The sequence below is a fragment of the Platalea leucorodia genome (assembly GCF_965183815.1).
Source record: "Platalea leucorodia genome assembly, chromosome: 9".
NCBI classification, from domain to species: Eukaryota; Metazoa; Chordata; class Aves; order Pelecaniformes; family Threskiornithidae; genus Platalea; species Platalea leucorodia.
In genome coordinates, this window is record NC_138831.1 from 49,664,522 (window position 1) to 49,689,338 (window position 24,817).

General features: G+C 49.4%; 1 protein-coding gene across 1 annotated transcript in view; it reads left to right on the top strand.

Moving 5' to 3' along the window:
- SMAD6 (SMAD family member 6) overlaps window positions 1–24,287 on the top strand; it is a 44,046-nt gene extending 19,759 nt beyond the window's left edge. Inside the window, 1 exon segment of the mRNA XM_082321363.1 lies at window positions 23,553–24,287. Within this exon segment, the coding sequence (XP_082177489.1) occupies window positions 23,553–24,094 (542 nt within the window). The 3' untranslated portion in view covers window positions 24,095–24,287.
- The last annotated feature ends 530 nt before the right edge of the window (window positions 24,288–24,817 follow it).

Here is a 24,817-nt window from a genome sequence, read left to right on the forward strand (position 1 = left end):
GCGGACCTTTAGAGCTGGATTGAATTCAGCTGTGCTTGAAAGGGTCGGTCATTTGAGACTTTTAACATTAAAGGTCTTTGCAAATTAGTTTTGCTCTTGCCATGCTGAATTTGTTTGTGTAAAAAACCTCAGTGGATTTGGTATGTGTCTGTCTTTGAAGGGCTTTGCTTCAAAGGCTGCTTGCACTTGGTGTTTTATACGCTGAGCTCCGCTGCCTGTGAAGCTCCGCTGCTTCGCAGGGAAGCGTCAGCTAATGACTTCGTTAAAACCTGCAGGAAGGAAAAGCTGAGCATAGCTTTTCGAAGCCATCAAGGAAACTGGATGCCCAGGGCTCATTGCTGATGAGAAACTAGTGCCAGAGCTCCATCAGGGACTCGCGTGTGCTGGTGTACAATCTGCCCGCCCTGTCCTGTAACGCAATGCATGAGGATGCACTTAAGCCTTCCCATGCCCTGGCTGCATGGGAGGCAAGCAGATATGTGTATATATATGTAGATGCAGCAGGGGTTATAGCTGGCTTTTTAATTATCCTAAATGAGGCTTGCATGCAAAACCAGGCGTGCAGAACTGGGGCAGGTTGGCCACCCGGCCTGCAAGGTGTTTGGGGCTGGGGAGATGGGCGTTTTGTCCCCGGGTGGTTTGGAGGGGTCACTGGTAGCTTGCTTTGCTGCGGTGTTTGCCGTAGCCGCCAGGCTTGCCTCCTCCCGGGGCTTTGCGTGGTTGCATTACCTTGGGGTGATTGATACAGTCCTAAACGTGGTTCCCTCCCCACCGCTTCCCTGCTTGCTTTGGCCGTGGACAAAAGGATCCCGTGGGTGACCTGCGTGGCATCAGGAGGTTTAGGGGTAGTTAGTCCCAGAAAATTCAACCGAGATCTTTGCAGTCAGAAGCCAACCACAAGAGATGCAGTCGGACCGTAGCGATTATTTAAAAAAAGGTAAACAGTAAAAGTAATATCACAAAGTTTCCCAATTCTTGGCTTGAAATCTATTTTTTCCAAAAGTAATTTAATCTCAAAAGCAAAACTGTGAGAACCTGTCTAACATTGTGGCATTTTGCATGTTTGGATCATGTCTGTCACCAGACAGGTTTTGCTCACGGTGGGGCAGGAAGCCCTTTCCCGTCCAGCCTGACGTATGCGTGCACATCCCAGCGTGCTGCAAATTTTAATTGTTCATTTTAAAATACATAAGCAGCAGCAAAAATTAAAAAAAAAAAAAGGGGGTGCTAATGGAAGGGCTGTCACCTCCCAAAGTCTCGGGCTGCTGAAGAGGGTTGCTTTCAGAGCCCAGCACAAAAGCAATGAAGGTTTCTGTAAGCGGAGAGTGCGTTGTCCACGTTAAATGCAGAGGCTTCGTTCCTGGTGATGCTTTTGGGCTGCCTTATCTCGCCGATGGGAAGGGGCTGTCCTGGCTGGATGTATGCGATACGATCAATCAGGGTTTAAATGAGGACAAACTAACCAACACCGGAACGTTTCCGAGAGCCAGAAGATAATCCCAGATCAGCCACGGCTCGAATAGCCGCCGCTCCATCGCTGCCTTGCAGAAAACATTTGTTTCTCTCCTCTGCCCCCCTTTTCTCCCTCTCATTGAGATTTCTACACAATATTATTTTAATCAACGATACTCTCGCCCCTCCTTTTTCCTCTCCCCTTCCCTGCAGGCTCTCTTCCCCCCATGCAGGCTGCAAGAGGCACACAATGAGAAACAGCTGGCTCGCAAAGCGAATTTCCCCTCGGAGGCAGGAGCAAGCTGTGCGGAGGGGCCGGGCGAGGGCGAAGCTGGCACCGCGCGGTGCCGGGGCGTGCTCGGCCCCTGCTTCTCGCTGCCGCCTGGCTCTCCCTCAGCCTCCAGAACGCTTTTTCTCCTGGCTCTGTCTTCTTCGAAACACATGGTGTTTTTACGCCTGGGGTTTTGGGCTGGCTTCTGAGCCGTCCCACGTCGGAGCATCGCCTGGGTGCCCGTGTGGGCGGTGTGGGGGGAGGACCGGGATGCGGGATGTGCCGCACGGCTTTCCGGCTCGCTGCCGTGGCTCGGCCGCCTCCGGCCATCGCAGCACAAGCTTGCTTTGATTAGAGGTTTGTTAAGACATGGCGCTTACTTGTTTCTCAGGCTCTTCTGCGGGTCAGGCTGGCTCGGTGCAGATCCCGGGGTTTGAGTGCTTGTGGCATGTTGAGCATGGGAAGCCTCTGCTGGGATTTCAAGCCGTGTTTTTCACCCTGTTCAAACACCCAGGAAGGTCTCGGACATTCAGAGGATGCTTCCAATGCAGGCAAGCAAGTTGAGGATTTAACTGCAAGTGAAATTAGTTAAAGCATTAACAACTCACACCTGTCTGCTTCATTAAGTACCAAAACGCCTGCTCGTGTTTGTCCTTCAGTGCCCAGTTGGTGCAGGCAGCACAAACTGGAAAACTGGGGGTTGTAGCTAAAACACGTATCAGGGTTAACATCTTGGCTTTGGCTCCTTGCCTAGGCAGGGGTCTCTGCCGGCAGTGCCCTTCGGTCGAGCCCTGCAGATGGCAAAGGGAGCCGCAAACGGGAGGTTTATTGCCCTAACGGAGGGAAAGAGCCTCTCTCCAGTGCCTGGGTGAGTGCATCCACCTGAAGGAAACAGCACAGGCTTATTTTGGAGCTTTTATTACTTATTTCTCTTCTAAAATTGCATTTAGTGCTTGTGTCATGTGAATAAGCTGAAATACTGTGTAAGGCATGTAACACGCAGGCAGCAGAAATGGTTTTCCAAAGCGCTGTATCTTTATCCCCTCCTAACTGACGGTACAGGGATGGGAGCGCGGCTCCTCGGCGTGATGCTCCGGTGCCGCTGCTGTGAGTGGTGCGGCGTCCTACACGACTGGAGACTTCTGTGGTCTCCAGACTGACTTGAATCGGCGCTACAAAGGCAGCACCAAGCATTGTACGCAGACGCAGACCCAGCTTGAAGTATCAGGTCACCCTCATACCTTGAATTATTTTCCTCTGGTGAGATGAAGCAGACTGTGATGCAGGGAGAAGTTCTCAACAATTCAACACTTCAGAGCTTCAGAAACACGATTTTTCTGGCTAGCTCAACCTAGCAGCTCTCTGCAAAAGGGGTGATAAGAAAACACTTGCGTATGTGTGCCGGGATGCCTGCGTGCTCCTTGGAGTGCTCTGGCCGTCACTCCCTTCCCGAGGTGCCGTCCAGCCCGGTGGCATTCCTGCAGTGAAGGGGGAAAAATCAAGGCTGGGTTTTTTGGAAATCAGGCGACTGAAGTACTCCCAGAGTGGTGCCTCTCTGTTTTGAGTAAGGTTGTGGGTGTTTATTTGAGGGAAGAGCAGCTCAGCCAAACATCCTGCTTTTAAACTTGACTTTGCAGCAGTCGGAAAGATGCCTGCAGCTATATTTGTGTGCAGCCTCCGACTGTCGCCGTTGCGAGCGCTCGTCGCTGGGCACGGATGGGATTTGCAGCGAGGGCTTAGGAAAGGGCTCCCATCCTTTTGGGGTTTCTGCTGCATTAAAAGCTGTGATTGCCTCGTCTTTGCACTGGAGAAGTGCTGGCTGCTGTAGCACACATCCATCAAGATGTCCAATGTTAGATGGGGAGCTGGGTGTCTCGCAGGGCTCTGAAAATCCCACCCCTTCCCAAAGGAGGGTGTTTGAGCCCTGAGTTTTGAGACAAAATAAAAGGCAGTGGGAACTGCCAAGTTTGGGGGGGCAGATCTTGGTTTTGGGTCAAAACCGCTGTGTTTTTTTTCCCCTTGTTTCAATCCCAAACGCAGCCCTGCCAGAAACTTGGCTCGGCTTCACCAGCAGAATTAGGAAGGTATTTATGTTTCAGGGTTTGTAAGGAAACCTGAAACCAGGTGAGTTTGGCCGAGGCCGGGCTCTCGCCGGGGAAGGCGCGTGGGGCTGTGCATCACTCGCCCCGTCCTCTGCCAGTCTCCGGGCTGTGAAGGAGTGGAACAAGGATGTGCATAAGGGAGGGTGCAAGCAGGACTTATTTTTGTAGATGTCTGTCTTAGCAACAGGGCTAAAAAAGAAACTATGCTTTGCCTTTTACATTGCACATGAGAGGAAACCCTTTTTCTGCTGATGCAGAGACCCTTTCGTGGCTGGGATGGGTCTCTGTTGGGCAGCAGCCTGGATTTGGCCATCACGGGGTCCTTCAAGCTGCAAGAGTGGCAGGTCTTGTTTTTAAAAATTGATTCTCAGATAGGGGATGTGTGAATATGAGCTGTAACTTTACCATCTCCTGCACACCACAGCGTTGTGCTTTTTCAGCTCCTGGTTCCTCTAAATAGTCCGTTTAATCTTAGATCAGCCACTTCGATTTTTGCAAAGCTGAAGCATGCGGGTTGTAGCTGTAAAAGACCATCCGGATATCTCATTTACGTTCTTCAAGGCATGGGGGTGTGCGTTGTTTTTAGCAATGCTGAAAAATACTGAATCCTGAGGACATCCTTTAGTTAATCAGGTGCAGCTAAATGCCACCAATTACACATCAGTTTTGTGTCTGCAGGTAGAAGGATCCACTAACGTATTTACATTCACAGTCCCATTTCCAGCTTGATTTCACATCCAGAGTAACCTACAAGGATGACGCATTACCCGTAAGATTTGAATTACCTTAGTAAGATGTTGCTGTTACGTGTAATTAAAGAGCTGGTAATTTTGGGGGCCATTTTGATGCTGTCTGGGTAGCAGTCCTCACACTTAATCTTAGATTAATACAAATGTCCATGTCTGACCTGTTCTTCAAGATACTTAACTGCAGCCAACAGGGAGAAAAAGCCATTTGTAGGACACAATTCATTTTCTCTGTAAGGGAGAAGTCTAAAAGTCAGATGAGTGGTGCCCCAAAAATGCTTATTTCTCATCATTTGCTGCTGGGGAGTGCAGCCGCAAAGGTCTGGGCTTGCTCGCATGGACCCAGAATGCCATGATTTATCCTCGTGTCAGCTGAGCCAGCGGAGGGGATTTGGGTGGTTGTGAGGCATATGAAAGGAAAAAAAAAAAAAATTGTTTTTAAAAGAGGGAAATGTACCGCGCTGGCCACTGAAACGAACAGCAAAGTTCTCCGCGACTTCAACCAGCGCTGGACTATCTCCATTGTTTAATAGTGGTTGGGAGCATGATGTCATGGGTAGAAAATAGCGCCTGTTGTTATCAGAGTAAAAGTTTAATTTCTTGTAATCTTTTCCTGGGCTGCCGCCCCTTCCAGCCTTCCCCGCGGGAACCTGCGAGCAGATCTCCAGCCCCTTCCTGATTGTTTTTCCAGCTCCATTACACAACGCGCGTTTGTTTGGTTTTGCAAATTGGTCATGAGCAGTGTCAATAGCTGCAGATACACAGAAAGGGGAATGGACTTTATTTGGGTTTTAGGGCCTTCTAAATGAATAGTGCCAAAATAAATACGGAGTTTTATACTGGGACACGCTAACCAAACAGCCCTGCGAGCTCGTGGGGAGAGGTTCAGTGGAGTACAGCGGGGATGAAACCATCAGGGTACCCTGAGCATTGAGCAGGACTCAGGATTCATGAAGACGAATGTCCCCTTGGGTCTGGGTTGTTGTTTTTTTAATTAATGATGGATTTACAAGGAAGTAAGAACATAAGGGCTGGTAACGACACGCTGGGTGACTTAGCCCAGTTGCCTTCTGTCTTTGGAAATCGCATGATGTGTATCAAGCTCTATCTTAAAAGAAATTCAGATTTCCGTTCCTCTGCTACTGCTGCGTTGTCTTGTCATAAAAACCTTTCCAGTGTTTCTACTCTGAAATGACCCATGGCAAGTTTATCCCCGTTTATTCTGATATCTCTGTAGTTACTCGATCCTTTAAGCTTTGCAGCATAGGCTGGGAGAGGGCAGGTTAGAGCTTCATTGCATCGCGCGGCTTGAGCGTTGTGCTTTATGGTTGCAAGAGTTGTACCTCCTCAACAAACTTAAGGACTTTAGACGGGCACCTCAGTGAATGAGACATCCCAGGTCTACATGGTCTGAGCATGGCTCCACAGTCACTTTAAAGCTTTCCCAGCATCTCACATCATGGTGGCAGCAGGGCACTTGTTTCTTTGCCCTCACTGTTGTCTGCAAGCATTAAAATGACCTTGGTGAGATGCTATCGCTGGAAGCAGGGGATGGCCAAAATATCTGTGGGCAGACCCTTCCACTGGATGCAATTGCGTCATTAAAAGAAGGAATCGCACGCAAATTTTAAGCTTGTTGGAGCTGTTTCATGGTGCTGATGGCAGAGCCGTACTCCGTGTTCGGATGAGTAAGGCTGACTTCATCACTGACGGCAGACTGGAAGGGCCCGAGCGTTTCTAAAAAAGACAATTTGAACGCCCAGGCCAATTTCTGCTCTGAGTTACAGCTGTCTAAATACAACCACGGTGAAGTCAGTTGAGTTACTTTGAATTTCTGGTCAATATTTGGAGCAGAACGTGGCTGTCCCCACGTGCAGCGTGGAAGAATTTATTTGTAAGAAAAAGAGGAAAATATGATGGTGGTTGGAGAAAAAGTGTGGGTTGGAGAATAAGAGTTGGGCTGCCTTGCTCGTCATGAGTTTTTACTGTCCTGCAAGAACTTTCCCTTTAGAAAACAGGTTGCCTCAAATAGCCATGGTTGCTTGCTGAGGGCACTGGGTTATGACAATAAATAAAAGCAAACAGCGCTTCTAGAAATGCGAAGAATGTGAAAACGTTTAAATGATTTAGTATGAGAAAACTTTATTTAAACATTTAATCGAAGAGCGCGCTTTCATCTTTAAGGCATCGGTGTTTGAACTCCCATCCAAGTTTTTTCCGGACTTTTCTTTGCACTTCATCATATACAACAGAAAGCTGTGCTTTCCAAAGTGAGTAAACTTCCAGTTCCCCGTTTCCATTTGTTGTTGTCGTTGCCTCAAACACACCTAAATTATAGTAAAGAAACCGTTCTGGGGAAAAACTGCTAAAGACGTTATTTTGTGCATTACATAGGAAGATGTACATTTATTTTGAAGAATTCGAGCTGGGAAGCACCATGTCCAAGCAAATCTCATAAAGCTGCAAGGCTTTCCATATGGAAACCACCCTGAATACAGATGTGTCAGTCAGCGCATCTTTTTTTTCTAATGCAAGGGAATATTCACCTCCGAGAAGTGCATCTCTCCAAACAGCACCCACGAGAGCGGCTGCGGTGGATGGTTGGCGCTGGTTTGGTTGCAGCCATCCGTACCGGTGAGGGATGCAGAAGTCGGCCGTAACAAATTAGGCTTTGTTTCAGACCTGACACATGGCATTCGGAAAAAGCCAATCATTTCATTCTTGAAATGGATGCGTATTAGTGGATGATTTTGGACTTACATTTGCCTGTATAACATTAAATCTGGTGCTGGATTTCAAAGAAAAATCTCAGGACTTCTATCCATAATGCCATCCACTACACAGTAACTGTAAATAGATTTTTTAAAAAGCAGGGACACTGGAGTTAGACTTACTGCAACGACTTGTTGCGCATAACCAGGCTCCATTTTGGGGTGAATGAAGGGGATCAGCTTAGTAATTATTTCCGTAAGATTGTGACCTTGGGGCCCCTTGGGTCCAGCATTAGCATTGGAAATGTCCCTGTTTGTGTTCTTAAAACCGTCTAAGCGTGCACCGCTGCGATGGCCTGCCGTGCTCTGATGGGGAGATTTATGCTTCCTAAGTACATTGTAAAAATTTTATAAAGTAGCTTAAATATTTACACAATAAGCATTTAAGGAAACAGTTTTGTCTCTAAAGGAGCTGCTGATCCTTTGGGTCCATCAGACCATGGACATGGGGTTTTTTTTAACCGTCTGACCTCCAGGAATTTCTTTTTTTTCACCTAACTGTTTTTAAGCAGACAAATAAGTGGAAACTCATACACAGGAACCTATAAATAATGTTAATGACCTGGCTTGTATCCTCAAAAGCCAGGAAATTTAGGAACATGACGGCAAGCTGGCCCTTAGCTCACCGAAGGGTGGAAAGCATAGCTGGGAGGAGATGGTGACAAGGACAGCACGAGTCCTGGGGGTGACACGTGTGTGCCCCCAAACAGGGAGGTACCATGGCCACAGCCACCAGCCCTGGCAGGAGGCACCTTGCTGGAGGTGCAGCAATTGCATGGGCAAGATCTCGTCTCCGTGCAGGGTTTGATTTGTGACTTGCAGCCTTGGGGGCTCCTGTTGTGAGGTTTGGGGGTTCAGGTGGTGCTGACATGGTGGTTTGTAGGTGGCTGGTTTGACACGGGTGCGTTCTGACATGCGAGGTGTCCAAGACACAGGCAGTCGTTGCGGGTTGGTTTTCGGGGAGGCATGAGAATCTCCACCACTTTCACCCTGCCCTTGCACTTACTCTGATCATCCAGTCCTGCACCCCTACAGCATCCCGCTCGCTGCTGGGTGCTGAGGTGACTCACGCCACGCAGCTGGACGTGACGTGGGGTCAGCTTTGGCAGCAGGCAGGGGTTTGCCTGCTCTGCCTTGCACTTGCCCCAGGACAAGCACCTTTCTTTTGCTCCTAAATTCAATTTTGCAACGCTCCAGCGATGTTGTATCTTTAGCATGCCTACAAGATGCCCATGCAGCTTTTATTTCTTGCTTCCTCCGGCATTGCTGCCTGTCGTTCAGCCTCAGGAGCTGCTGAATCCTGCAGTAAGACGGTGGCTTTGCAGCCACTGGTGGTGACGAGCCAGACAGCCTTTGCCTTCATGGACGTGTTAAGGAAGATGCGAGGGTCTGGCCAGGGGTCCTTCATTTGGTCTGCATCGAGGCGAGCGGCCCAGACCCCTTGGGGCGGCCGTTCCCTTTCATTTAGGGCCAGCAGAGGATGGATGCCCCCTTGGATGGCAATAGGTGAAAACCTCGCTGAGCTGGCTCACACGGGGTGGGTGCCTGCCTCCTCTCCTCCCCACTGGCACCCACCACCCCTTTCTTTGGGCTTCCTGAGATGCACGGGGGTTTTGTTGGTTGGTGGTTTTTTTTTTTTTCCTCCCGCTTGCACGGCAAACGGATGTTTAGATCAGAAAGGAAATAGGATCGCTGTTTTCTCAGCTCCGCATGCAGCAAACAGCCCTTCAAAATAACTCTGGCGTCGTAAGTGCCAGGAAAAATAGCGAAGCCAAAATGTTGTAAGCAAATAATCGGTCTTTCTGTTAAAGGTCTCCTCTTTAAGTTCTGAGTTTGCATATCGGACTGGTTGTTTTAAGGTTTTGTTTTGAAGTTTTGCAATTATTTTCAACGTAAACAGATTCACTATGTGCCGGACAAGAGATTTTACTGATCCCAGAATGCTGCTTCCAGGTGATTTCCCTGGGACAGCAGAGTTTTTGGGCGGGAAATTGTAATTACTGTCATTCGGGAGCTAATACTTGGCCCCCGAGTGCCCAGTGCTGGGTGTTACCCTGGAGGAGGTGGCCCCGGAGGACAGTGCCCTCCAGGGTGTCCCCACAGTGGGAGCCCACCCGGCCGGGCAGCGCCTGTCCCCGTCGCCTGTGGGGATGGCTCCTGCAGAGGCTCTTGGCCGATGCTGTGGGAAGAGCACGGCCTCCCCGTGCAGCCCAGCCCAGCCCAGCCCGCCTGAGTCACCCCGGGCAGGAAAGGCGCTCGGCAGGTTTGGAAAACTGGCTGGAAGGGCAGGCGATGCCTTGCCTGCTCCCTGCCTGCCCCAGGTGATGCTGGGGGTGGCCACACCTCGAGGCTGAGGTTAGCCCTGAAGCTCTGGGGTTGGGGGTGGCATTGCACCCCGAGTTTGTGCAGATGGTGCCGCAACTGCCCTAAAACACCAGTCCGAAAGGAAAATCCGAAAGCATCTCCATACCGGTGAGCACCGCTGTCCTGCTCGGTAGCAGGACGCATTCTGTCCCTTTAGGGGCTTTTTGGGATATCCAAGCCAGGAGCTCAGTTGCTGCCACCCCACCCTGCCCATGGCACCCAGATCTATTGGGCACACATGCAGGACCACGCTGCCCGCACGGGATAGGGTAGGTACCACCAGCCCTTCCCCAGGCACCGGCCCCTGGCTGGCTCCCGGTCTTGTGCAGGGGAGCAGGATGTGTTTAAAATACAGAAAGTGATGAAGTGTCACCCGGACTGAGCTGTTTCCCAGCCCTGCAGCCGTCTAATCCCAGCTTTTGGCTGCTCGGCCTCCAGGCAAAGGGCTTGCTCGATGCTGGCTCAGACCCATGGGCTGCAGACCCACGGGGGTGTACCCGAGCCCGCTTGGCTCCGAGGGCTTCACAGACATTGTCACCCATCACTCCCCCACCACCGTGCAGGCGTCCGGGTGCTCGCATGGTGGAAAACCCTGGATTTTTTATCCGGCTTCAATATTATTTTTTTTTATCCTGGTTTGATACGGAAGATGCAGGGCCGGGAGCGGGTCCCACTCCCTCTTCATCTCCTTGGGGAAAAGCTCGTTAGCATAATGACTGCAGACACTGTGGTGCACTGAGGTGGGAAACAGGGGCAACAGGTACTTTTTTTTAGACTTTATTTTATTTTTTCGTTTGGAAATGCAGCCTCTCGCAGTCATGCTGTCACAGTTAAAATAAGGTTTAAATTACAGGGCTGGCTGTGGCTTTTTCCCTTTCTTTCAGAATTTTTGCCAACTTGCAATTTACTTAATGAAATCCTGCTATTTCGTTTAACAGGGATATTTTTTGCAGATGTTGATTTAACCCAGCTTTATAAAATATGTGAACTGTGCAGTTTCTTTCCTATTTTTAACAATTTAAGGATTCTAGTGCAGGAACTTCACAGAGTTTATAACGTTGATAGCATTGGTTTGTTTGTACCATGCAAATACTGGAGTTGGACGGTGAGGCTTCCACACCGTCCTCAGCCCCATCAGAAATAGTCAGAAATGTTGCAATAATGAGCAAAAGTTGTCCAAAGTGGGAACTGTGTTGCTTGTTGAAGCTTTGTGAATGTATTTCTGCAAAATACTGACCCTGATTTTACACTCAGTTATTCTTCAGGTTTCTTGCAGGGGGGTTCTTTGCATCCATATGGATATTTTTTATATATATGACCTACAGGAGAATGGAGAAATGAGTCTCTTAGGCTGCTGACAGGCTGTCTTTTTAATGTATAATACTAGGCATATTTCACCCCAATAGGCCTTGCTTTATTTTTTAAAATAAATTTCCCTTGAGGGGAGGGGAAGAATTTGACGTTTCTCCTTTAGCGCTCGGCTGTGTTCAGGGTGTGCAGTCTTGAACCTGTTAGCCATAACGAAGCATTCACATGCTCTGTTAATCTCCCTGTCCTTGATTTACAAAGAGCCCGACTCGCTCTCCTTCCCATTTTCCTCTCGATGGGAAAGTCGTTTACTTCGGTACTTAATTTGCAGAGTTTATAACTGCAGCCTGTGCATTCCCCCCCCGAAATGGCTCGTGGAGGAGTTGCAACCACGAACCCTGCATAGGCCAGTCCTGAACCTGAAAAGGTTATTTTTAGCTTCAAATTTCCACTGCCCTGTAAGAAAGATGAGAGCTTGTCCAAGAAAGGTGGGAGGGTTTTTAAACTGAACGAAGACCCTTCTTGAGCTCTGCTTATACACCCACAAATTGCTTTAGCTGGGTTATATTGAATGAGCGTTACTGGAAATTGGGAGACCCAGAGCTAATGCTGGCAGCGTCTCTGCCGTGCGTCTCTGGCTGTGTCCATGCTGTAACTCATAAATCCTTTTCTCTTTGAAGATCCTGAGTGAAGCTGGAGTATCGGGGTGTCTGGGATTCATATTAGTGCAGCAGGACAGGATGTATCCCATGGATTTGTGTGTGTATTTTGGTATTTTCCTATTCCCCCCCCCCCCCCTTTTTTATACAAAACTGTGGTTTTTAGAAATGAAAACAAGTCCTTCTTGGCCAGGGAGGGTAATTAGCATGAGTCACCTCCACTCTCCATGTGCAAATACAGGGTTAGGAATTTTGTCATCTGGGAGATGATGGTGAAGATGCTTTCAGGAACTTTTGGAGGCCACATGTCACTGCCTCGCTGGGCTGCAGCGATGCTTGCGAATGTTGGGGATTTCATGCAAATGCATTGGTTTTCATCCTTCATCCCCTCCTTATCCCTTGCACAAATTTTCTTGCTGTTTATCTGAACATAAATAAATTCACAGTGCCGTTCCAGGGAGTATAAAAACAACACGAGGTATGTTTGGGTTTTGGGGGTGATCTTACCCCAGGCTAGCAAAAACGCGTGCCCTGTGCCGCATCTGCTCCTCTGGGTTGCTGATTTGTGGATTTTACAGAAAAAGGGCCGGGAGACCCCTCCCAGTGCATCCACCATGGCACACAAATGGCACGAGGATTATTATCCACCATGTTCATGGTGGTGTAGGTCCTCCTGCAAAGCAGAAACCGCCAGCACGGCATCCTCGCTGCTTTGACTGTGAATGTGAGGGACCAACTATGGGGCTTAAATCCTGAGATGCTTAAGTCATTGTTTAGTCTTTGCTTGAAGTGGGAGTAAGAGCCCATGGATGCTGGCCACAAGCAGTTGTCAGTGGAGCGAGCTGCTTGCTTGGAGTAAGGGCTGGAATAGACCCAGAAAATGTTTACACATAAATACATGAACTAGCTATCGGAAAATCTGGCATGTGTGGGTGCACACGCATGCACGCATCCCTCTGCACGTTCCTCCCGGCCCGGCTGCAGACGTGCGTGCGTGTGCGAGCCGGGGGGCAGGAGCCGTCCCCATGCTCCCCGCCAGCGCCGCAGGACCAGGGACCTGCCTCTGCCTCGCCAGCTGCCCACTGCTGGGCTCTTCCCACGCTGCTCACACCACATACGGACTCCATCCCCCTTGCTTTTAATTCCTCTCCAACAGATATGAACCCTAGGACCTCCCCATACAGGTTTATCCTTTTAGCGTGACCAAATTGGCTTGCACACCGAGGGGATTGTTTCCTTGCAAAGGCCACACTGGCACCCAAAATCCTTTAATTCCCTGTAAAACTTGAGCAAATCCACCACGAGAGAGGACTCACGCAGGCGGCGTGACACGCGGTGGTGACCACGGAGCCGTGGCTCCCCGTCTTGTGGGCCTTGCTCAGACAGCGAGTCTCGGGGAGAGCTTTATCGGGAGAAGGATCTTGGGCTTCGGCCAGCGAGAACAAAGCCTGCATTTCCATTGCACTCTCAACCCCTGTCTGCTTCCCATATATGCGAGGGTACTGATACCGTGCTGGGAAAAAAAGCTCTTTTTAAGGATGCTGGGGGAGAATTATCAGATGAGGGGAGGCATCAGCCAGAGCCCTTTTTGGGGAGCAGAGGATGGGTTGGGACGGGGGACCCGCAGCCGGTCTGGGTACTGGTGGGGGTTTGGGATGAAAGCCCAAGATTTTTGCTCTCCCAGGGATCCCAGACTGGGGTCTCGTGGCTGCCTGGGGCCGGACTCTGCACCCAGCCAGCCATGGAGGAGCAAAGCAGCTCATTCCTAGCCCATATGGAGGAAAACATTTGATGGAGTCCTGTTCGTGGCCCCCAGGGAGCCTCCCCGGCCTGGCACTCCTCCGTCGTAGCTTGTTTTCCAGGTCGGTGATAGTTTCCTAAAGCTTTTACAGTCCTTGATATTTGCAGTGGTATTGGCATCGAGCCGACAGACATCTGTCTCCAGCGTCTCGGTCTTCTCTCGAGGATGCTGCTTGTGGCTGCGCGGCGTCCTCGCTTCAGAGAAATCAGGGTGGCCTTGGGTTTTTTCAGCCCGCTCGCTGTTTCTCACGTCGTCTGCCTTCACTCCGAAACCCCACGGCTGGTTCCAAGTTGTAAATCCTATAGAGGTGCGATAGCGGGGCGAGGCTGGCTTCATTCTCACTCTGGAGGGAACGACTCAGGCTGGAGCGTGATTGCGGGCTCTCAAAATATATCTTGACGGTGACGTTTTATTTGGGTTTGCTTTGATTTTCCACCCAGGGAAGCATCTCCGCTCATTTTCTGGTTAGAAAAAACAGAAGAGCGCGGCAAAGCTGCTGCAGTCTCAGCCTGCTTTGTTTCTCATGTCCTGTGCAAGCTCTTAAGCCAAAATTTCCAGCTTTGCTGGTGTTTTTGGGGAGCAGGTTTTACATGACCAGCCTGGGACATCTGAAGGAGGCCTTGTGTAGGGGAACTGCTGAGCATTTGCCTTCTGCAAATGCCAAATTTTGGGTGCTACCGGAGGAAGCTAAGCTGTAATTTGGGCTTGGGGCTGTGCCGAGAGCGGTGTGAGTAGGTGATGGTGTGCTGCCTGGCTGTGTGGCCTCTGCAGGACAGCCCTCTGTTTGGAGGAGCTCAATGCCCTCGTGTTATCTAACAATGGGAGGAGAAAAAGGCTTTTTTTTTTTTTTTTAATCTGCTGTTTTTCTTCAGAGAAGGTGTTTTGTAGTGGCTGGAGGGATGTGTGTCCTGTGCTGGGTTAGTGGTCCTATGCTCTTATGGGAGAGGCTCGAGCATCTTCAGAGGCATCTCTGCAGCCACCTCAGCAACGTTCTTGCCAAGTCAGCATCTGGCTTCCCACAACAGCTCCATCACCTCAGTCTCCCCTCTGCCCCAGCAGAAACCCTTCATTTAATGCCCGTGTGAACCAGGCAGGGCTTTGGTTTGGTTACAGCCCGAGCCTCAACGCCTCTGGACCATCGCCCTCCGGGAAGGTGATTCCCAGGCTCAGCCGGGAGCTGAGTCCGGCACCCAACATGCTCTGCCCAAGAGGCATGATGGAGGGGGAAAGTGGGGTTATTCCTGTTTCTCTTCAGAGGGACCTACTAATTAGTTTCTGCTTTTAAAATGCTACGAAGTGCTCAGCCAAAACTCCTCTATGAGCGAAAAGTATTATTTATCTGTACCATTTTCCAGAGTCTCTCCTCCACCGTGGGATGCTGCATTTTGCCGCAGCTCTGGTCATTGAGCAGATTATTTCCCTCCCGGAGGGCACCAGTCGGGATGCCCAGGAGCACCCAAAATTGCTCTGGCAAAGCCGAAACGGCTTCAAAAGGGAGAAGAGCTCAGGAGGTCCCGCGGGATTTGGCTGGCCCAACTTCTGCCCACCAGCCCAGCCCAAGTCGGATGCAGTTGGTGTAGCCGGGATTGCAGCAGGCGGCCCCCGGATTAATTAATAGCGAGGGCTGGCACGGCGCCAGGCGGGAGCGGCACGGGGAAGGGAGCGTTGGACGTTGCGGCGGCGGCTAAAAGCGAAATCCGCCATCGGGTGATTTATGGGGTGATTTCTCCTGGATTCTCAGTGTTTTTCAGGCTCTGGGAATAGAAAAAAAGGGGATTGCCTGCACAGTTGTTTGGAGCAGCTGAAAACATGCCAGTTCTCAACCTAAAAATGAAAAAAAGGGGATTTTTTTCCCCATTTTTTTGTCCCAGCATCCCCCACCTTCACAGTCCTGCCCTGCAGAGGGCACACAAGGAATGAGGCTTCCCCTTCCCCAGTGTGCAGCCCGTCCCTTGCCCAGCTAGCAGCAGGAGGCGGAAATAAAGCCAACCCCAGCTAGATGATGCTCGGAAGATTTTCGGCAAACCTGAATTTACAGAAAATCGGTTAGTGGAGATCTCCCCCCCACCCTGTCCCCCATGTCTTTCACCAGCTCGTTTCTCTCCCCATTTTTTCGGCTGGTTGGGGCGCAGGGTGGGGGCACCCACGGCCGGGCAGCAGGGATGCTGCGGGTGCTCAGGGAGGTGCCGAGCACAACCCCGGGATTTTGCTGGGCTTGGACTTACCCAGGGCTGGTTTCCAGCAGCGGAGAAGTCTCGGCCAAATTCTGGTTGATGACAGGTCTGGTGCTTTCATAATTGGCAGCCAACGTAGGTGATTACGTTTTGGGCTCCTTTTGAAGATGTATTTACATTGTTGTGTTAACTTTTACGTGCCAGGTATAAAGCGGTTACATGCACAGCCCAGGAACTTAAAAGCGATGAATGTGCCTGCGAAAGCTGTGAGCAAGGGAAGCTGAGATTATATAGAGACTGTTCGACTTTAAAAAAAAAAAAAAAAAAAAAATAAATCACCTAAATCTCTGAAAACATTGGCCTTCAGAAGTAACGCATAAAAATGTCAGTGAAAAATACCTGAGTTGGGTTTTTCCAGTTTTCTTACTTTCTAGGACTTTTCACCCTTGGCTGAAAAGACCTTTGTAAACCATGCAGGGGAGCTGGAAAAAAACCTGCTAAAATACCTTAAAATGATGTTCTGGACTGTGTATTTAATGGCCAGAGAAGGTATGTTAGAAACAAACTCCTTAAGTATAGCTTGAAAATAAGCTAACTGATGATGGCTTACAATTTCCAGGCAGAACTAAACATGGCCTGTGTTTTTCTTTGAAGGATATAAAAAAATTAGCATGAGCTGATGATTTTGCAGAGTGGTTTCTTTCATGCAGAGAAAATTGTTTTCATCCTAATTCTTGGCATTGGCTCCTGTCCTGTGTTGCTTTTGTTTCTTGGGCTGCCATGGAAATGTCCCCCTTTCCCCCCAGGCCTCTCCACGCGCCTCTTCCACCGGCTCTGTTGCCCGTCAGACCCTTTTTTGAACTAATTTAATTAATTAACCCAGTGCAAGTGTTCTTCTGAGTTAATCATCTACTGGGTTAATGAATTACATCGGCTCATGGAAGGAGGCTGGGGAGCACCAGAGCTCTGCTCCAAGGTAAAGGCTGGAGATGAAGGAGAAGGAGGTGAAAGAGGAGGAGGAAGGTGCCTCCTCCGTGGTGGTTATGGTGGCAGCGAGGGCTCTTTTTGCCTGTCTGCGGTGCTTTCTTTGGTGTTGGTTTTTTGCTGGATGAGTGAGCTGAACTGGTTTCTGTGACTGCACAACAGCCGCGTCCAATGGGAGGAACATGCCAGGAACCGTGTTGGGGTTGGAGGAGGTGGGACCCTTTTGTGCAACAACAGCGGTGACACCAGATTAATTGTAATATGAAATCACACTCTTATTTTATAATTGAGGTATCAACTGGGCTGAATCTTGCCGTCTCTCTCAGCAGAGCAAACCAGCAGCTTGGAGAGAGTTTGATGCTCTGCGGCATGGGGAAGGTCTAGCCTGCTGTCCCTACGGCTGACCTCAGCCATGGGCTGGGGAGCTGGTGACAGCTATGCAGGACCTCTGTGAATCAGAGAGCACGTTTGTCTTGGTGAAAGATGGGACATTAAAGAATCCTCAGTCGATTCTGGGCCTTAAGGAGAAGGTCCAGGAAGAAGCCTGTGGCTGTTCAATCTCCTGCTTGCACCCAGCTGCCTTCTCCTGGCACGAGCCCGTTCTTCCATAACACGCAGCTTCTTGCTTCATTGGAGAAACCAAGAAGTGATTAGAAAAATGGACTAAACTGTCCTTGTCCTCTTTAGGACTTTCCCTGACTTTTGCTGGGGGACAGCATGGAGAACCTCCTGCTGCCTCCGCTCCTCCGGTGTCCCCGGGGCCATCGCAGGATGGTAGCCCAAGTCCTGCCCAGCCTCCTGCGTTCGTTTGCTCGTGGGCTTGGGATGTTGCCTGAAATACATACAGTGGAGCCAACGTTGGAGCACTCCCATGGGCTGACAATGTGGATGCTGGCCAAGATGTGGCTCACCAATAGCTGCAGCTCCTCCAAGAGTGGGAAGGTGCTTTCAAAGTCCCACCCCACCGCTCCCAATGAGGCTGGACAGACAGATGGCGGCCAGTTTGTGGCCCTGTGTCTGCAGGGCATCTGCATGGGAGAGCCCCGTGCTGGGGGCAATGCTCGGCTTCTCCCCCACCCGAACGGGCAGGGTCTCGTGCCAGAGGTGGTTGCGGCATGGGGGCTCTCGGGGGGCCGCAGTGATGCATTCCAGCTGAAACTTGTAAGGCAGAGGTATTTTAAGTATATTGGCTTAACGAAAATGGTTGTGGGCTTTGCTGGGGCAGATTGACAATTAATTTTTTTTTTTTTTTGCAGGGCCATAAAAATTCCATTTCTGCTGTGGGAAGTTTTAACCCCTTCCTTACCCTGTGCCTTGTTTCTGAGGGTATTAATGGGGGATTGTTTGAACCAATGGCTCCCCAGTGAACTGTTAAAAGATTTTGGGGAAACGTGTGTGTTCTTCGTGCTGGGCTTTTTATCTGGACCTTGTTCACAGTGACCCATGTGTGGCTATAACCATCCTGTTTCCACGCTCCTGTGTGTTGGGTAGTGTAAGCATGTGTCTGTGCTACAGCAGAGGGGAGAAGAAAGACTGAGGATGTATCTTACAGAGTTCGAAGAATAAAACTGAAGAAAGACCTTGGCCATTGAGAAAGGATGTAGCTGAGTTCCATGGCCAGAGGAGCGTTAGGCTGCCCCGAGACGCAGGAGTACAGGAGGGTGGGACATGAAAATGGGGTGTGGGCTGAGTTGTGGGGACACTTGAATACCCTACTTCATCTCTTCAGGTGCCCAGATGTGCATTCAAGCCCCCATCACATTTGGAGCATGCGGTGATTTTTTTTCTTTACGTTCATCGTCTTCCCTGTTGGGCGCCTCTTAAGTGTGTTTTGAAAAACCCATGAGCCTGGTTTGGGGTTAGGTGGGGAAGGGGGGGCTGGCATCACCCATTCCTCACGAGGCACTCTGCTTGGAAAAGCAACACGGCACCACTTGTGACTGTTTCCTCAGGCGTCCGTGCAAAAACGGGAATATTCCTCAAAGCACTGCAGCAAACTCCCCTTCTCACCCCCGTTTCCCTGCCCAGCAAGATGTTACTTGCAGCCGTATATTGTGGGGAGTGTTTGACCTGCTGAGAAGAGGTTTGGTGGCTTCGGAAGAGCCGAAGCATGAATCAGAGATATTTTAATCGTGTGTTCTGTGATCTGCCCATGTTTTCCATCCTGCTTTTAAGTGCAACATCAAGCAGTGGGACTGTGCAACGTTTTGTTTTGGAAAAAAGCATCTTTCTTTTCTCTTTTAATGCACTGCTTTGAACTTTACTGGCATAAAGCTCTGTCAAATCATAAATAATCTAAAACCTCAAGTAGTTTTCTTTACCTCCACACTCTGCAGGGAGCGAAAGCAGCAGTGCTGCTAACGCCATGAGGATTTGCAGTATTTGCTCGTTGCATTTATTCCTGTACCCGTATTCCTTCTGCCTGAGCCGTGCAAGACTGTTTTCCTGTTAAGTTCTGGTTTTGATTCTCCGTCTTGCTTCCTATCTTGTTTTTTTATCTTAAATTGTTTGAATTTCCTTTTGGATGTGTCTGCTGCGAGGCATCGCTGCAGCTGAGGAAACGGCGACCCGGAGGAACGAGTAAACAAGAGACAGAGTTTCAGCCCGTCCATCTGATCGATAAAGGTGGCTTTGATGGAAGAGATAGCCCTGACGCCAGCCTAAATGTAGCTGTTAGAAGTTGTAGCTGCCTACAATGATAGTTGTTAAAAATGTGGTGTATACCATGGAGGGAGGCACTGCAGGACTAAAATATTTTTCTTTCTTCAAAAAGAAAGCTAACAAGCCTGCCTCTGTTCCAGCAGAAAGGGGAAAAAAAAGAAAAAAAAAATAAGGATTTTCTTGTCTGTGCATAAAGGGCAGCGTGGATAGAGGAGGAAAAAATGGAATATTTATTTAAAAGGCAGAGGACATGCTTTTCTGCCGGCCGCCCCTGCTGTCTGCTGAGTGGTAGTGGCTAATAGCTGGAGGCGAAACTAATACTTGGCAGGGGATAAGACACAGCACAGGCCCCCTTGTATTAGGGGCTTGCTAAAGTGCTTGCTTTATGTCAGGGCTGCGAGATGAGTTCATCTTTTCAGGATTTGGTTGAGTGCGCTGGGAGATAAAAGAAGGCAAAGGAACCCACCGCAGCCTGCAAGGGCGGCGATGGATGGGGCTGGGGGAGAAGAGGGACCCTGCCGAAAGCTTTCCGGAGGCAGAGGCTTTTCGGATGAGCCTTTTAACTGTCTCCTTTCAGGGTGTTTTATTTGCCTGCGGGCCATGGGCAGGTTGCTTTTGCAGCTGGTGCATGGCTTTTAAAGCCTTTCTTCACCCCAGGCCAGGAAAAGCAGGGTGGAAGGGAAACTTCTAGCTGCTTGATGTGCAGTTACCTAAAACTCATGTCCTTGCCCGTTGGAAGGAGCACAGGACATCTCTCCAGGAGTGCTTTAAGCTGGCGGAGCGGTCACTGCCGGGCAGGAGCTGCGACGAGGTGACAGAGATGAGACGCACATTGGCCTGGGGGATTTCACCCCCCAGGATGCATGCATGGGTGGATGGGCTGAAGCTCATGGCATAAATTGCATGGAAGCGATTTTAGTAACGGTATTTCAGATGCGTGAAAGCAGGAGGTATAAAAAACCCTCCCCCTGTTTTCAGCATATGGGGAGATGATGATTTTGCCAAAATATTTGCCAGTTCTGGAAAGCAGAGATGGCACCAGGGATGGTGGCACCGGCAGTGAGATGCTCTTGTAGAATGGACACTGGTTTCCTCCTGCTTTGCTTTCCCCCACTAGGTATGGTAATTTGCAATAAACCATGGGAAACACCTATTTAAATATTTATTGCTGACTATTGCCCTAATTAATTCAACTGATGGGGAAACTTGAGTTTTGAAGTTGTCCCATTCTTAGTCTGTAAGGGAAATTCAGGGGCTGAGTAGTAGTTTCTAAAAAATGTAATAACAAAACCAACTTAGCTAATGGGCATGCAGGGCTTTGTGGAGGTTGGGAGGTTAAACAGATGCAGAGCTCGGTAATTGCTAGCAGCCTCCGGGTGGGCAGATGAAAAGCTGTGAGCTTGTCTGTACCCCCCCAGCATCACTTGAGTGGGACAACAGCAAAATTTAAGAAGGGTTTTGGAAAGGCACTGTGGGCATCTCAACTATATGATGTCCTAGGGGAAAGATGACTGGAAACTGGACGCTGTGGAAGATGTACCTGCAGATGAAGCTCAGTGGCTCAGTACCTCTTCTTTCTGCTGTTGTGCCGCTTTCATCATTTATGAACTACATCTTGTTTCACCTCTTAAAAAAAAATAAGGAATTATGTGCCATAGTGCATTTTAAAGAGCAAAATGTGCCGGCAGTCTGCACGGTGGTAGACCAAGGGATGTTATCAGAGAAGGTCAAACCATTGTCATCCATGCCAAGTTGTTGATTTGAGGGGGTCGTACAGACGTAGCTAAGGATGGTCTTGCTTCAGTAACGTTCAATTAGATAAGACTGTTTGGGTCAGCTGTGTGTTAATGACATAAACTTAGTTAACATCATTTTTGCAACTGCTGCAGAAATACTGCAAAGAGGTTCTGAAGCTTTTTATCACCAATTTCGCCAAAGTTTCCATTCTTGGTGGAGATCTTAGTGCATCATGTTGGCACTCGGCAGCTGGGGGGGTTTGTAACCCAGAATTACGTTTGAATCTTCTCTTCCTTCCCTAAAACTTAGTGTTCGCATGGCTGGTACTTGGCAAGGCATCATGAGATACTTCAGGAAGAGTCAAGTCCAGTCGTCAGTATTTAATGATGTACTTGGGTACAACATATGCATCATGTTCTTGCCAATGAAGTCATTACCCTTTCAGAGCAAGCTGGGTTGTTTCTTTAACTCCTGGCGGTCCGGACGCAGGAGGATCGTTTGAGATGGCAAAGGAAATACAGTTACTGGCCAAAGAGTAAGAATGGGGAAAAGCCTTTGGTTTTGCTGATTTTTGCTGTTAGCAGAGTGCAGCATTAGGATGAGGTTATTACAGAGTGACTCTGAGTGGTTTCCACTGAGGATGGCTCAGAAGCACAGAGGCACAAAGACCCATCGGTGCCACTGGGCCGTGGTGGAGTGTCCCACCCTGCCACAAGGGCTGTGGCTGGGGGACAGGACCTGGTCCTTGGGGGGAAAAAAACCCAAGTTTGCCTCACCCAGCTCCAGGATGCTGCTGTTGCTCTGACCAGCGGTCTTCACCCATTTTCCTGCTGTGCAGAGTCACTAACTCTGAATTTAAGGGGCGAATCTTGCCCATTTGTGTTCAGCAGGGCTTTTCCCATGCCTTTAGGAGGCCCGGGACATCACCTCCAGTATTAGGGGGCATGAAGCTGTTGGCTCGCTCCTCCATGGAGGACTGCCATAAGTGCACAGAAATGGTGTTTCTTTTCCTAGTGGGGTTGAAATGTCTGATTGCTGTGGGTTTTCCTTCCTAGATCTGGATAAAATGCACGTCAAACTGAAAAGGGGCTGCTGGCGGCTGTGCTGGGTCATAAAAATTATTTAAACAGATGATGGGGAAGGAAGGGGCCAATCTGGCATTTTGGGGGTGGTTTAGACCTGTGATGGGTGAAGGGGTCAGTGCAAGATGATAAGCATTGCTCACAGCAAAGGGCATCTTGCTGGCCCCGCTGCCTCCCTGCTTGCCCAATTACCCCCCCATCTCCCTCCTCTTAAATTTGTATAGTTACAACTCAAGTTAAACTCTAACAAAGCCGCTTAATTCAAAGATTGCTAATGGGGAGGAGAGCCCATTCCCCTCCGGGGTAATTTGAGCCTGAAAAGAAACGGGGCTGTAGGGCTGCACTTGAAATCCGGTGCGTCAATAGGGTCTCTGAAGCAAAATAATGGCATCACCCTGCGTGCGAGTTAATCGGACATGATGGCACGAAGGCAGAGGGGTCAGCAGGCCGTGGGCGCGTGATATATTGTCAGGGAGCTTAATGCCGGGCACGGAGCAGGGCTGGCTCGAAGCAGAGCTCCCTGCTTGAAATCCCAGAGTGGATTTCTTTTAACTGGTGTGGTAGGAGCAGGAGTGATATTCAGCAAGAGGTTAATTTGCCCTCTTTGGGGCTCTTTTATGGCTGAGAGTTCCCATCTTCCTTCTGGAGGCATCATAAATTCTGGAGGCATCATAAATTAAACAGATTTCTGGCAATCTGTGTCCCTCCTGTCTTCCTTGAATATAATTCCTAGAAAGAAGAGACATTTCTCATTGTTCTGGAGAGAATTCCAATGGCTTTGTAGGAGGACATGTATAGTTCATAGCAGCTATTCCCCCTTGGCATGAAATGCCTCCTCAGAGTTCCTGTTCCCTGTGGGAACATCAGCATCACTGTCAAAGAATATTGCATAGCAGAGATAACTCGTGTCAGTCATCCATGCACTTCATGGACATCCCCTGTGTTTCAGCTCAACACAAGCTGGCCTTTGAAAATGGGGGTACACCACTACAGCAAGGCTGGAGGAGCCTGGGGACCCACCAAGCTCAGGGGTGGCTGAGTTGCAGTGGTACAGTATCCATGCCAGCTCTTGGTGGTAGAAATGCGCATATCTTGAGTACAGAGGGTCCCGGCTGCTGGATGCAGGATTGGACATCAAATTAGACAGAGAAAGAGGTGTTGAGCTCCGTGGGAGCTGGTGGGTGGCCCGTTGGGTCACCAGCCTTTGCTTGAGACTTCTTTCTTGGTGGCATTTGACATAATTGAAGATAGGCTTTGGGTGGGGGTGGTCTTTGGGTTGGAGATGGTCTTTGGGTTAGAGATGGTTTTCGGTTGAACACGAGTTCAGTTCCCACATGAGCAAAGCCGATGGGTGGGGGGAGCCATTTGCTTACCCTCCATACCTGTCTTTTCCCAGGCGGTCACAGCAAACCCTGACTCTTCCTCTGCTTTCCCCCACAGATGCCAGTACGTCGCCCGATGCCGTGAAGAGGAGCCATTGGTGTAACGTGGCCTATTGGGAGCACCGGACGCGCGTCGGCCGCCTCTACACAGTGTACGAACAGTCTGTCAGTATATTTTATGACCTACCTCAAGGAAACGGCTTCTGCCTCGGACAGCTAAACCTGGAAAACAGGAGCGAGACTGTGAGAAGGACTCGAAGTAAAATCGGCTACGGGATTTTACTTAGCAAAGAACCGGACGGTGTGTGGGCTTACAACCGCAGCGAGCATCCCATCTTCGTCAACTCCCCGACACTGGACATCCCCAACTGTAGGACTTTGATAGTGCGCAAGGTGATGCCGGGCTATTCCATCAAGGTGTTTGACTACGAGAAGTCCTGCCTCTTGCAGCACACGGCCGATCTGGATTACGCGGACGGGCCTTACGACCCGAACAGCGTGCGGATTAGCTTCGCCAAAGGCTGGGGGCCATGTTACTCAAGACAGTTTATCACATCGTGTCCTTGTTGGCTGGAGATCTTACTCAGTAACAATCGATAACGGTCAGCCTCTGACGAAAGGAAAAAGAGAAAAAAGACACAGACTATCCCAAATATCATCTACCTAGATTTAATATAAAGTTTTATATATTATATGAAAATATATATTATACTTGTAATTATGGAGTCATTTTTACAATGTAATTATTTATGTATGGTGCAATGTGTATATGGACAAAAAAACAGAAAATGCACTTTGGCTTATATAATTCTTTCAATACAGATTTTTTTAAAAAAGAAAAATTATACAGCAAAAATAGGAGAAAGCCCTAATTTTGATGTATGGTTTTTTGAAATATTATTAATACCCAGACAAAAAGCTAATACCAGTCACTCATTGATAATAAAGTATTCGCATTATAGGGGGGGGTGTTTAATTGTCTCCACCCCCCCAACCGAAGTCCGCAGCAGTGTCTGCTCGGGTGCTCTGCAGTCAGGGGGGGTTTCCAGAGGGCTGCCTGCTGTCTCCCATCTCGGCCACGATCCTTCGAAAAACAACAAGTGAGTTGCTGGAAGGCTGCAGTTGTCTCCAGGAGGAGGGTAAATGAGGACAGTTTGAGAGCCAGGGAGCGAACGGAGAAGGTGAGAGGAAAATCTCCCGTAGCTGTTCTTGCTCAGGGCTCTGTGATCTCTCTGATGACACAAAACATGATGGAGACATCATGAAGATGAGCGTGCATGTTCGTGTTTGTGCAAGTTAATGGTTATCAGCGCAAATCAATGG